We start from the raw sequence: 13,159 nt of genomic DNA on the forward strand, positions 1-13,159 counted from the left end.
AAATTTCGAGTTCTTGAAGTCGACACAAAAGTGCTGCAGATATTAGTGAATCGAGTGCGCCGCGAATGGTTTGGGTTAAGTAGTGAGAGAAGAGATTCGAGTTCAAAACTTCTCGCTTACCATTAAGAAAAAAAGTTTAAAAAAACTCCACTTTCCTTTCCCATCATCCATCTGGACAAAGGAACAAGCGACCCATGAGGGTGAAACCAAATATCGATTCCTCAATAGACCTAGGTTCAAGTAGGACACGGACATCTCTAGTTCCAGTTATGCAATTGGTGTAACATTCGGTGTCAATATATACAACTTTAACGTAAACATGAATTTTGTACTAAATTAATGTAAAACTCACGACGTGAATTTTGTACTAAAATGATACAGTACACACGATTAGAGTAAAGTTAACGTAAACGGCCTGATCGGTTCGAAGCAGTGACTGCAATAGCAACACTAGGTATAAGACAAGCAGCCAACCATCCAAGAACCCGATGACAACAAATTATGCCACTACACCCGCCCTGCCCTTGCGCAGGTTTACCCATTCCGGTCAGAAATAAGCAGATTAACAGCCCAGACCATGAGATCAAGAAAAGATCAAGAAAATTGCCGACTGCTATAAAAACATAAACGCAACAAAGACGTGACATGTGCCTACTTCGTCAAATTCGACATAGAAGAACTGCAGGAAATAGAATTAGTTGAAAGCCCCTAAATATTCATGACATGCATAACATTAACCGACCGTTCACGATTATAGTCTAGTACTTGAGATGAGGATCATAGCAAAAATAATAACACTTCGCATGCATAAGCTTATAATCAGTGCAACAGCTATTCTTTCGTAACTAATACGGGGGTATATACACGAAGCTTAGAAGAAGGCGAGCCCCTTGGATACTTCTTCAGAACATCTTCTTTCACAGAGAAACAATCCATGCCGTTATCATGGCAGGGGAAGTAGTGAAAGACAATTGTCATCTTCTCCAAAACCACAGCATTTTTCAGAAAATACTTGACTAGCTTCAGCTCTTCCTCTTCTTCACCACAGAGCTTCCAAATTTCCACGGTCTTAAGACTAGAAAGAAGACATTCTGGGACTTCTTTTGGAGGTTTCCATTGGTACTCGAAGAATATATCCTCGTTAACATTGTAATCTCTTTCACCAGGACACGTAATTCCCTATTTAGGAAACAAAAATTCAACCTTCTTATATTAGTAGAAATGCAGAATACAACTTAACTATTGTTGATCACATAAGAAATTCCCCCAGGCAAGAAATTTGAAAAAACAAATTACCTCAGGCAAGTATAAGGTCTCTAATTTGGGAGATGCCCTGAGCAGAGTTGGAAGCATTTCTGGGCCATTCCACGAATCGAAACCTAACTCCAGATTGACTAAGTTGCGAAATATCGGTATTCCCGTATTCTCACTATTGACCAGGGTCTACAAACATTAAATGAATGGGTAGTTTTCAACCAAAAAGTACCAACAAATAAGGTCGTCATGCAAGAATTTTAATGAATGTAAGACAATATATGAGGGGCGTGAAAGAAATACCAATAAGGGGATTTAAAACTTTACCCGTAAAGTATAACCAGTCAAGCATAAGCATTTCACGTTAGAGATAGCCCTGAGAATTCCAAAAGCGTCACTCTCGTAATAAGGTTTGACACCCTCATCCATATAGTAGTATTTCTCCACACAAATGTGCGCTTGAGATAGGCAGGGCATCTTGGTGATCGATATATCATCTGACATATGATCAACGAGTTTAAGATATTCAAGCTTTGGTGCATCAACAAAAAGGTGGTGCTCTCTCTTAACATCTTGATCGCTGTCTGATTCTGATTCTGATTCTGACAAGTAGAGATAATCATCATCATCGGGATCCCCTTGGAGACTAGAAAAATCCAATGTCAACCTTTTCAGTGAAGGCACCGAGATTACATAATTCCAAACATTATCTTCACCAGGTCTATTCACATCCAACTCCTCGAGGACAGGACAACCAGAAAGTAGCTTTTCAACGGATGTATCATTAGAGTACTTTACTGATTTAAGCCAGAGGATTTTTAAATTTGGAAATGAAACATCATCAGAAAGGTCTAGTTCTAGTTCCCCACTGAGCTTTAAAACGACTAGATTATCACTCCCAAAAAGGCACCAAGGCAAATCTCTAATAGAATCAGATGTCAATTCAATATCAAGCACTTCAAGATCACACCTTGCTACAACATCCATCAAGTCAAACAGTTTATTGGGGCCAAAATGATCTGAAGACACAAACCGAAACTTTGTAGTTCTTAAATTGCCACGAAGATGCAAAATGCGATTAAGAATCTCGAACAAATTCTTCATGCGTGGCTTCACAAAACTCTTGACCTTATGCTTATCATAATCGCCCTGAAACTCCCTCCAAAAATGGACTTCAAAATCAAGAGTCGGGACTGAAACCCAAAGGTCCTTCCACCTTGATGATAAAATCCCAGTCCGAACAGCATATTTGGTTGGAAGAAAAGACAATATTTGACACAAAAGTTCATCAGGTAAGTTGCTAATTCTGTCTAAACAAACCGAGGCTGCCCCATCATCAATAATCTTCTGTTGTTTGGAGACTAATATATCAAGATTTGCATCCATTACCCCGAGAGGCAGTTATAGGTCAAAGACAAACTTATCAAATAGCCCAATTATAACAACCGATTCATCCAATAAAGGCCCGACCGTTCAAAATAAAAATGCGAAAGATCAAGTTGAAGACTGAATTTGGTTGGTCTTACCAGGTTGCACTAAAAGCAGTGACAAATGGTTGAAACTCCGTTGTAGCCGGTTGCGGTGGGGAAAGCCAATGCACTGTGATCGATGAGAAAGGTGGATCCGGTAGTAGCAAAGCGCGACCAGTATCCTGCTTCTACTTGACTAGGAAGCTCTAGGAAGGGCGGTCTAATTTTTTCAGAAATAAGACTGCAGCCAAAATGACGTGCAGGTACTGGTGGGGAAAATAAACGGATTTTGGGCCCAATAGACTACAGCTCCACACTACTCCCAAGACAGAGCCAGTAAATCCATCTATAAGAGTTTATAAAAGTAATGCATTAGATGTCTAGCGTGCATGTATTGTATGTACATCTATTGTATATGTAATTTACCCAAAAAAAAAATTTTAAAATCTATTATAAATGTATATATGTACAATATTTTTTCTATGCTTAAGCTTAAAATTTTTTTTTGAAATAAACATATACCTCATTTATTTCTATGGGATGAAAAACTAATGTTTGGATAGAATCTTATTTAAAATATTATTTGGAATAATTACTATAGTACTTTTTGTGATATAATGTATGTAAGATAAAAGATGATCGGAAAGTGGATTGAAAAATATGTTTATAATGCAAACGAAATATTATTTGAAAATTTTTGATATAAAGGAGCGAAGGAGGAGGAGGAGTAGAGCCCATAACATCTAATTTCTAGATATTTCAATTTTAATCATCAGACCAAAGGCCTCCTTGGCCCACGTTAAAACAATTTGTTCATATGGTATAAATCTTACGTTTCCTGGTATACTAATTCACTAATATTAATTGTGTTTGTTAGTACTACTTTTGTTGTTTAACACTGTATTTTACTGTGTTAAATTTTTACTTGTATTAAGAGTTACTTACTGATGGGGTGCTTTTGGCTTTTATAGGTTAACAGCTAAAGTGCTATGTATCTTGTAACTGGAGATGTAATTAACTTGACTGATCTTACCTATAATTCCTCTTCTACTAGGCCTAATTAATTTGTTGAATTTCTTGATGACTGTAATTAAGAGGATTCATACAATGACTGAGCATACCAGCAAATTATAATAATCTTGTTAAGTTTCATGTTTTGCCATTTTCTGGGACGGATTAGCTTATCAGTTCACTTCCCAGTTGCCCATACTACTGCCAGCTAAAAAACCTCTGCATTCAAGTATCGTAAGTTGCAAATGACAACCGTTAAATCCATCTCTCAGCTAATGCTTCTTGGAGAAAGCAGGTCGGCCACAGCAAATTTTGGGTTGCAAGTTCAAGCCCCTGCATGCATGGGCCACAAGAAACCCAATGAAGAATCCAAATCCGAATTGTAATAGGATTAATGAAGGAAAGAAAGCGAAGGTATGCTTAGAAAAAGTTCGTTTGGTTATTTTAATGAGTTTCAATTTCATCAAGAAAAGTCACTTCCTAGTCCCAGTATGCCACGTAAAACCAGAGATCTCATAAGAATGAATTTGGAAATTTCCTTACTAGATAGCTAAAACAGTTAGTTATCAGCAGCGGCAACTCGACGCTGTCCATTTTGTTGTCGTGACTTGTTGCTGAAGTACAAACATAGAGTTCCCTTTTACTTTTGGCATTCGGATATCTTCCTCAACCCTATCTAGATTTCTCGCGCTTATATACAAGGAACTCCTCTGGTTCTAAGGGCCTATTATTCGTTGTCCTTTGATCCTTTCAAATTTTCATCCTTAGATCAGATTTCTTCTGTAGTTAGTAGTATAGATGGAAGTTAGCCGACTAGATTACCCGTTTTTTGCAAACATGGTTTCTTGCCATCTTCCCAGCTTGAAGGGGGGTGCCTCAAGGAAGCCATTAAAGAATCTTGTGCCTCTCCCAAAACGGCCGCTTGATGTCGATCATGCTGACTTGGACTTTTCAGACGTGTTTGGTCCTCTACCTACTCAAGCACCTGATGCAAACAAATCCTCTGAAGATCCAGATTTGATTTCCAACCCTAGAGAAAAACTGGAGAAGTTGTCGCTTCAGAGCACTGGTCTCTTGGACAAAGCGAGTAGTGAAGATGTTGCAATAGGGCTACGTGACTTCCAGGTATTGAAGCTTGTCGGTAAAGGTGGTGGATATGGAAAAGTTTATCAAGTCAGGAATGTTGTTTCACTTTCATCAGATATTTTCGCGATGAAGGTCATTCGAAAAGCTAAGACTGTGGATGGGGATCTTGCTGATTGTGTGCAGAGTGAGAGGGAAAATTTGAGAAAAGTCGATCATCCCTTCATTGTTCATCTCAGAAACAGTTTCCAGACCAAGCATAGGCTCTACCTTGTTCTTGATTTTGTTAATGGTGGCAACCTTTTCTTTCAACTAAAGAGACAGGGCTTACTCAGTGAGGATATAGCTCGAATCTATGCAGGTGAGATTGTCTCTGCTGTTTCTCATCTCCATGCTAATGGGATATTGCACAGGGATCTTAAGCCCGAAAACGTACTTCTTGATGCAGAGGGACATGCATTGCTAACTGATTTTGGCTTTGCAAAGCAATTTAATGATCCGAAGAACACTCGATCCGACTCTATTCGTGGAACAATGGAATACATGGCACCTGAAGTTGTTCTTGGGAGATATCACGACACAGACTTCAGTGGAAGATTCTCAAGGACACCTTTCAAATGCAAAAAAAAAAATAAAAAATAATAATAAAGGTCTGCGCTTCAACGTTAGTTTGATAACAATCCTGTCCGTCTGCTGCTACTAAAAACTACCTTATTGTTAATCATCCCTTCCGAGTTAAGGCGCCAATATTTTTGAAGCTTTTTTTTTTTATCTAAGGGGCCAAATTTTATCAAAACCACAATTTGCTAAAGCACAAAATTGCCTATCGTTGATACGTAAAGTCCAGATATTTCTCTATCACCTATAATCCCAGATTTAGATGGTTAAAAAGAGACATCACTAGAATCCTGATATCTGGATTTTGATATTCTGATAGCAGCTGTAGCTCCAGCCTCCATTCAACATTTGAGCTTCAAAAAATTTTATTGACATTGGAAAAGCAAAGAACCCCTAATATCTTCTGTCGTTATAGAAAAAGATACTCACCACCAAATATATATATATACACACACATACATGGGCTGTCAATGTACTGCCTACAACTGATAGCTGCCAAAAAGATTTTTTTCTTTTTTTTTTTTTGGTGTTTTTGGGGGGGGGGGGGGGGGGGGTTGTGGTGGGATAATAAAACGGCATCAAGATTGGATAGCCATCTAGCCACTACATTATGGAGTTTGTCACGTTGCATTGCGTGTAGTGCCTAAAATTTTATTTAAAAGTAAATATATTTCCTTTCTTAACTTAAAATTATGAAATAATTTCGAGGTACTTCAGAACTCGGATAATTCATGTTCATGGACAAAGATGTACAAACAGTTTCATTTACAATAGATTTTGCAGTTATCAAAATCTCAACTAGCCTAGGATAATAATTAAAGATAAAAACTTGAAGCGACCCATCAATCTTTTAAATCCGTTTCTATCGATTTTAGAATTTTGTCCTTTTGAATTGGCTCTCTAACTTCAAGGGAACCACGAGCTATACGAAACATTTCTTACTCCACCGGTAATTAACTAGCTTCCTTTTTTCTTCTGGTTGGAAGTAGTGAATTTGAACACAAGGCATAATCAGAAATTGAGAAGAATTTTAAATCTGAATTTTCTTTACTTTATTATTTTGATTTTGAATAACAGCATAAAATAGTTCAATTAGATACCGTCTAACTTTTTAAAACACTAGATCGTCTTCAAGAGGAAAGATGACGCGGACAACGGCCACTAGGTTTGTTTGGATTGTGAATTATTAGAGATATTTTTATCTATAGCACTTTTTGTGATGTGATGTATTTGAGATAAAAAGGTAATTGGAAAGATAAAAAGGTGCGTTGAAAATTGTAATGATAATGTAAACAAATATATTTTGACAAATAAACCGCAATCCAAACAAACCCATATGAATTCGGCACAAATCCCAAATAATTAAAATGCATTCCGGAGCCCTTAATCTTGTTGGCGATAAAGATTAGGCTCGATGACATTAATTAACATTATGCTTGAAAGAACTACGAAATAGATGTACGAAAAAGACGATGGTATTACTTGTAACATGCCTTGATATTGCAATGGATACCAAATTCATCAACATGCATGCTCAACCAAGTCTTAAAGCAAACTAACAATTCGAAAAATGTCCCTGGCAAAATAGGATTCCAGCACAAAATCCACGTATTCTGCACATAACAGCTGCAAAACTTTTTTCTGAGCTACAGAAAGAGAACTCTGTAATTTGAGAGCCTGAAACCTGGATATTCCTGAGGTAGAGGGACGATATCTGTTCTAGTAAAAGAAGCCGAGCACTTTCCCACCAACGTTTTTCCTTCGAGCTTCCTCATGATCCATAATTCCCGCAGATGTTGTCAATACAATGTAACCAAACTGCCAACAAATTGCCAAACAATAAGACCTTATGCCAGACCAGTCAGGTGCCAATCCATATCATGAAAGGGGAGAAAGGTGGGTGAACAAATGTTCTTGGATAACTCACCAAACCTATTGACTCATTTCAAAGTTCAAACCTTGCACAATCCACGGGATTGCTATATCAAAATTAACAAAAACAGCAAAAGGAAGTTTGTGATTTAACCTGTCTTGAGGGGAGCAGTCTTGCAGTCCAAGGCTCGATTTCTTTGACACAAACATCAAACCGAGGGCTAATAACCCCACACTTGTTGAGCCTCCCATTCAATTCAACCACAATTTTTCCAGCTCTATGGTCATCAACATACTCGAATTCTCCTATATATCCTATGTATGTGACATATAAGAAATTACTATAAGTTCAACATGTACTAGCACTTGTTGTATGATGAGCTGTTGCAATTTACAAATCAAGAAGCAAGAGGAGATCATGGAAGGGAGCAAACCATGCTTCTGCATAACCAGGAGGAACTTGATAATCACTTTTGAAGAAGGCCTGATCATGACTTGCCTTTTCCCTCTTTTTTCCGCATTGTACATGCTTTTTAAAGCATCATTCAAGACAGAGACTCTCACCATCCTTACTAGTCCAAGCTGCTAAGCAAAACTATGTCATAAATCAATTTGTTCAAGCATGAACAAAATAAGAAGTAGATTAATAATGCTTCAAACTCATGTGACATGCGATCAAACAGTGCAAATTGCTAAACTGTTCGAAAATTTAACTGCAATAAGGGCATTTTAATATATTTAACCAACTAAACATCGGCTAAACTCCACCCAAAAGGGCAATCGTGTACCCAAAATTTACCCCATTTCCCATCAAGAAGGTTTTTACTTCTATTTTCTAATTAAGCCCGAAACTGAGAGAAACTGTGATCTCGTGATTGCCTACATTTAACGTAGCCAAATTTCATATGCAGATCAATTGCAAAAACATGCAGGGTAGAGTGGCCGCGGAAACGAGCTAATTACATTTATTCTAAGGACTAAGAGATCTTACGACGGTGACGGCGACGGCAACGGCGGCGAGGTCGAGATTTGGTACTGCAAAGAAGAGAGCTTCCTCCACTCTTCCGCTGGGAAGTCTGACGAATGACGGCCTTCAGTACCAAGCAAGTAGGGCAAAACCTTTAAAAAAATGCCTACCATATGGGGAGTTACTATTGTTGGTTTGTCCTTGGGCTGAAAATAGCGCAGATACTATTGGGCCAGGTCCAACTTTTAATTGCATTTAATCGACGTCGGATGACCGTTGTTTGCTAAAACTTCAACACATTCTGATAGTATTGTTTATAAACCCAATAAAACAAAAAGATAGAGGTTTGGGTTTGATTCATAAAGCCAATAAGAAGACAAACAAAGCGTATGAATTACAAAAAAGAAATGTTGAAGAGACGGCCTATTTCATTTTTTGCCAACGAGACTTTTTTTTTTTTTTTGGGAAAATGTTTTAGAAGAAGTGTTTTACAATTGACTAACCATTAAATTGTAACATTTCCTTATGCTAGAAAAGAATGAGTTGTAGTCAAATGAGGGGTTTGAATTTCAACCACATGGATAGAGATTTTTTTGAAAATATGGAATGTTGTGTAATTTTTTTCAAACTTTTCGATACAACTGAGAACTGCACGTGTTTAGGTATATTTATCGAAATGCCCTTATATGATACATTAAGACAAGACAAATTAATTGTATTAAAGTGCTGATTTCTTTCTAATAATGTGACAGTTTATTATCATTTCTGTGTTTACTTACTTATAATGTAGCACATTTTTGTTTCAAGTAAAGCTATAAACTCCCAACAATAGATATAAACTTTTTTTAATGAAGTGTTGCATTTTTTTAAATAAATTGAGTACGATTTTATAATAAAATGATACCCTTCCTTTTTTGGTTGGTAGGGAGGGGTATATAATGATTCAAATTCCATGTTCGCCCTTATATTCAAGTAGTATTCCATTTGTATTTATTGTTTAGATGAATTGAGCGGGTATTTCTCAGTTAAAAATTGCCCTTTACCTATTTTTAGAAAATAATCTAAGCAAAATATTTGATGACTCTAAATCAGTGGCAAAGACCCAAAGAATTAGTTAAACGACGTGATCAGGGCAGCAAATGTATTAACATAGAATTATTTGCACAATGAAGTATCTATCTATCGAAATAAAATATAATTCGCAACTACGTAGACCAAAAAAAAAAAAGGAGTGCATAGAAATAATAATGGAAAAAATGCAGTATCACAATGAATGTAGTGGTAGAAATTTTTTTTTTTTTTACCTTATCAAAAAAAAAAAGAAATTTTTTTTTTAAGTAAGAGGTTTTGACATCTTTAACTTACCAACTATTTTTCCTCTTAACTTACCATTGAACCTAGCCCTCCCCTAGTTGTGTTGCTAGAAAGTTTCACATCTTTAATATTTATGGTTTATCAGGAATTGTGATATATTTAAAGGAAAGTACACGTAAATTTGTCTGTTAATAAAATAAGGAAAAATTTTCCTCTAACGTTTTATCTAGACTGTTGAAGTTCACATTGTGCTCGAATAAGATCTTAAAGATTCTTTTAAGTCCACCATATCAAACACAACAATTTAGGATCAATTTATATGTGTTACGAGTAGGAGTGCAAAAGATTCAAGCTACTCAATTCGAATTCGCAAGTAACTTGCTCGACACATCAAACTCAACTCGAGCTTGAACTATTTGTTTAAGCTCACAAGTCTAGTTTGAATTTTAAATTTTTATACTGAAAGGCTCAACAAGCATATATATATATATATATATATTTATATATACATATCTTAAAAGTTTGTATATTTATTATGATGAAATGTCGACTATATATTTATTTAAAATTATATGTAAAATATTAATTTTTATTAAATAAATTCAATTAAATTTGAATAGAATTAATTAATTTTGATTAGATTCAATTATACTTAATTAAACTCGAGTTTGAGTAAAGTAAATTGAGCTTGAATCTAAACTTTTTAAAAACCAAAGTTGTGTTTTGATTGCATTTTCCGTCATTTTTCATGGAAAAATTACTGTAGCGATTTGATATATGTGAGGGAAAAAGGTGATAGGGAAATGTGATCATGAAAAATGATAATATATTTTTCGACGGAAACAAACAATCCAAACAAGGTCTAAACAAACTCGAGTTCAAAATCAGTCATTTTATCTCAAGTCGGACTCGACTGGTACCCTAGTTACGAGTTACAATTTCTGGCTATGCCTTGCTCATTTAATAGCCTTAAATTCATGTTGATTAAAAAGGTCGGGACTCGGGACTCTTTGAGAATTCTGGATAAAAAGCATATATACAGCGCGAAAAGTTTACAGCACTCCTCTTTTCTGTTTCAGCGAAAAAGCACAATCCGAACCTTACAAACTAAACGCACTTTCTACCGTCGATAACTCTATTATCTACGGTTCAGATCTAAGGTCACGTACTCGACGCGCATTGCAAATTTTAACCGTCGATTGAAATCAGTAAGCCAACGGCTTAGATTCACTCCCCGCTACAATTCGAACCTGCTGCCTCATCTATATATCACCAACCCCACTCGCTCCCAGGTTACATTCAAAATTTTATTTTCATTCATAGAATTGAAAATCTCCTCTCAGCTGCTCTGCAAAGATGTCCGGCCGTGGAAAGGGAGGTAAGGGTTTGGGCAAGGGCGGAGCCAAGAGGCACAGGAAGGTTCTGAGGGACAACATCCAGGGCATCACCAAGCCGGCAATTCGTCGTCTGGCTAGAAGAGGTGGCGTCAAGCGGATTTCGGGGCTGATCTATGAAGAAACTCGCGGAGTCCTGAAGATTTTCCTGGAGAATGTCATCCGTGATGCTGTGACCTATACCGAGCATGCTCGCCGCAAGACTGTAACCGCTATGGACGTGGTTTATGCTTTGAAGAGGCAGGGTAGGACTCTTTATGGATTTGGGGGTTAGGTTTCCGGTTGGGATTTCGTTTTGGTTGGGGTCCGAAAGTATTGTAATAGTTCAATTTCTTTGTTGTGTAGTAGTTAGATTGGGTTGGGGGGAGAATTGGTAGTGTTTTCTATTTCTCAGACTCGACTTACGGTGTAATTGCTCATTACTTTTAGAGATTAATAGATCTGAATTTCCGGTGATTTGCCTCTGCTTTCAATGATAATTCTCTGCAGTTGCTTATTTTTGGATTTGAAATTTTGTTGTTCCTACCTTGAGCATTTGCAATAAGGTCAAAAGCAATATTTAAAATTTGCAAAAAATCTTGGTTCTTTTTCTGTATCATTTTGTGCATTGTAGCGCTTCTGTGCTTCTGTTTGACTGATTTTGGCGTATTCTTTGAATTTTGGTATTGTTATGTCAATGATTTATTGCTTCGCGTTTATGGTTTTAAAATGGCTGATGCCAGTTTTAGTTACTTTTGGTGTATAATTTGCTGGCCTCAGAGTTACTGGCGTGTTCCATTCGAGATTGAGACGGAAAATACTCCTGAAAAATTGTAGTGGAGTTGTTCAACCTGCATATTTCAGCTAGAGAAATGAAATTCGAGGAGTCCTTCCATCTTCTCGTGGTTTTTCACTCTTCTATTGGTGGATGCTATTTTTCAGCTGTTGCTGCGTGTTATATGGATGTAGCAACAGCTGTATTGCGATTGGTTTCAAGGGGGGGGGGGGGGGGGAATGCTCAGCAGTTTGTAGAGCAGCAGTATTAGCATATGTTCTCTTGCCAGGGCAGCAGTGTTTCGGACAGGCTAAAACGGATTAGTTGTCTCTACCATGTGTGACACTTGAGTCAGTTGAGTGGGAGGCAGGATTACTTTGTCCTTTTCTTTTTGAGTGAACGTTTACTGCTCTTTCATGCTACGAGCCAATGAGCAAAGACGATACACTACTGTTGCTAAAACTTTAGCATTTTTTTTTAGCTTGAGATTGTGAAGTTTTAGGGGCGGATATATTAGTTTCAGATGTTACAGAAAATCAGGTACCTCATCCCGTAAAGGAGTTGCTTCCGTTGCCTTGTTTACAAACAGTAGGCAGCCGCCATAGTTTGAACTTTGGACCAATTGACAATAATGACAAAAAAGCTTTCTTTGTTTAATACTCTGCCGTCCCACTTTGATAGTCCTGTATTTCTTTTTTATTTGTTTCAAATTTTATATTTCTATTTCTTTTTTGTTTGTTTCAAATTTTATATTTCTTTTTCATCTGTTACAAATTATAGTCCACTTTTCAAATAAAATGTAGTTATATTTTAATTTTTCTAAAATATTCTTATTCAATGTAAGTAGTTATTACTATAAACCTAATACATTTAATGAGAGTTGATTCTTTTTTTACCATCAATTCAAGTTTCCATAAAGTTGTACCATATTTAATGTGAGGGTATTTTACGAAAATAGCAATCTAAATTTACTTTTCCAACAAAGTTAATTACTCCCTCCGTTCCATTTTGATGGTCCTGTTTCCCTTTTTCGTCTGTCCCAAATTGTAGTCCACTTTCCAATTGAAGAATGTAATTGTATTTTAATTTTTCTAAAATACCCTTATTCAATGTAAGTTGTTATTACTATAAATCTACCCCATTTAATAAGGATTGATTCTTTTTTTACCATCAATTCAAGTTCCCATAAAGTTATACTCTATTTAATGTGAGGGTATTTTAGGAAAATAGCAATCTAAATTTACTTTTCCAACAAAGTTAACTACTTTTTCTTAAATTGTGTGAAAAAAGAAACAAGACTATCAAAGTGGGACGGAGGGAGTATTTTTTCTTAAATTGCGTGAAAAAAGAAACAAGACTATCAAAGTGGGACGGAGGGAGTATCAAAGACATAGCCCAAAATGGCAAACATACCTGGTGTTAA

General features: G+C 36.5%; 4 protein-coding genes across 6 annotated transcripts; 2 read left to right on the top strand and 2 right to left on the bottom strand.

The window, feature by feature from the left end:
- Positions 1-609: 609 nt before the first annotated feature.
- Positions 610-2,971, bottom strand: LOC113778244 (FBD-associated F-box protein At4g10400-like). Its single transcript, XM_027323576.1, has 3 exons — positions 1,582-2,971; positions 1,297-1,443; positions 610-1,179 (listed from the first exon to the last, which is right to left on the bottom strand). Exons 1-3 carry the CDS (start codon positions 2,638-2,640, stop codon positions 832-834), a joined length of 1,554 nt encoding a protein of 517 aa, XP_027179377.1. The 5' UTR covers positions 2,641-2,971; the 3' UTR covers positions 610-831.
- A 1,600-nt stretch (positions 2,972-4,571) lies between these two features.
- On the top strand, positions 4,572-5,459 carry LOC113774723 (serine/threonine-protein kinase AtPK2/AtPK19-like). Its single transcript, XM_027319334.1, has one exon. It carries the CDS (start codon positions 4,572-4,574, stop codon positions 5,457-5,459), a length of 888 nt encoding a protein of 295 aa, XP_027175135.1.
- Positions 5,460-6,892: 1,433 nt separating this feature from the next.
- Positions 6,893-8,419, bottom strand: LOC113762638 (40S ribosomal protein S15a). Of its 3 annotated transcripts, none has more exons than XM_027306186.1 (4): positions 8,299-8,419; positions 7,742-7,889; positions 7,462-7,622; positions 6,893-7,253 (listed from the first exon to the last, which is right to left on the bottom strand). In XM_027306186.1, the coding sequence occupies exons 2-4, from the start codon at positions 7,872-7,874 to the stop codon at positions 7,155-7,157; spliced, it is 393 nt and encodes a 130-aa protein (XP_027161987.1). In that variant the 5' UTR covers positions 7,875-7,889; positions 8,299-8,419; the 3' UTR covers positions 6,893-7,154. The 3 variants fall into 3 exon arrangements, with proteins under 3 accessions (XP_027161987.1, XP_027162001.1, XP_027161994.1); XM_027306200.1 differs by having other exon boundaries at positions 7,742-7,892; XM_027306193.1 differs by having other exon boundaries at positions 8,271-8,419.
- Positions 8,420-10,887: 2,468 nt separating this feature from the next.
- Positions 10,888-11,461, top strand: LOC113764162 (histone H4). The gene has a single exon (XM_027308243.1). The coding sequence runs from the start codon at positions 10,945-10,947 to the stop codon at positions 11,254-11,256; it is 312 nt and encodes a 103-aa protein (XP_027164044.1). The 5' UTR covers positions 10,888-10,944; the 3' UTR covers positions 11,257-11,461.
- Positions 11,462-13,159: the final 1,698 nt, after the last annotated feature.

The sequence above is a fragment of the Coffea eugenioides genome, chromosome 1, assembly GCF_003713205.1.
Source record: "Coffea eugenioides isolate CCC68of chromosome 1, Ceug_1.0, whole genome shotgun sequence".
Lineage (NCBI taxonomy): Eukaryota > Viridiplantae > Streptophyta > Magnoliopsida > Gentianales > Rubiaceae > Coffea > Coffea eugenioides.

Excerpts from the sequence above, each read along its gene's own strand:
- LOC113778244 (XM_027323576.1), bottom strand. The coding sequence starts at position 2,640 with ATGGATGCAAATCTTGATATATTAGTCTCCAAACAACAGAAGATTATT. Across the intron at positions 1,444-1,581 it reads TGACTGGTTATACTTTACGG|ACCCTGGTCAATAGTGAGAA; the intron begins GTAAAGTTTTAA and ends TAATGTTTGTAG. Across the intron at positions 1,180-1,296 it reads AGACCTTATACTTGCCTGAG|GGAATTACGTGTCCTGGTGA; the intron begins GTAATTTGTTTT and ends TTTCCTAAATAG.
- LOC113774723 (XM_027319334.1), top strand. The coding sequence starts at position 4,572 with ATGGTTTCTTGCCATCTTCCCAGCTTGAAGGGGGGTGCCTCAAGGAAG.
- LOC113762638 (XM_027306186.1), bottom strand. The coding sequence starts at position 7,874 with ATGGTGAGAGTCTCTGTCTTGAATGATGCTTTAAAAAGCATGTACAAT. Across the intron at positions 7,623-7,741 it reads CCTGGTTATGCAGAAGCATG|GATATATAGGAGAATTCGAG; the intron begins GTTTGCTCCCTT and ends TCACATACATAG. Across the intron at positions 7,254-7,461 it reads GACTGCTCCCCTCAAGACAG|TTTGGTTACATTGTATTGAC; the intron begins GTTAAATCACAA and ends ATTTGTTGGCAG.
- LOC113764162 (XM_027308243.1), top strand. The coding sequence starts at position 10,945 with ATGTCCGGCCGTGGAAAGGGAGGTAAGGGTTTGGGCAAGGGCGGAGCC.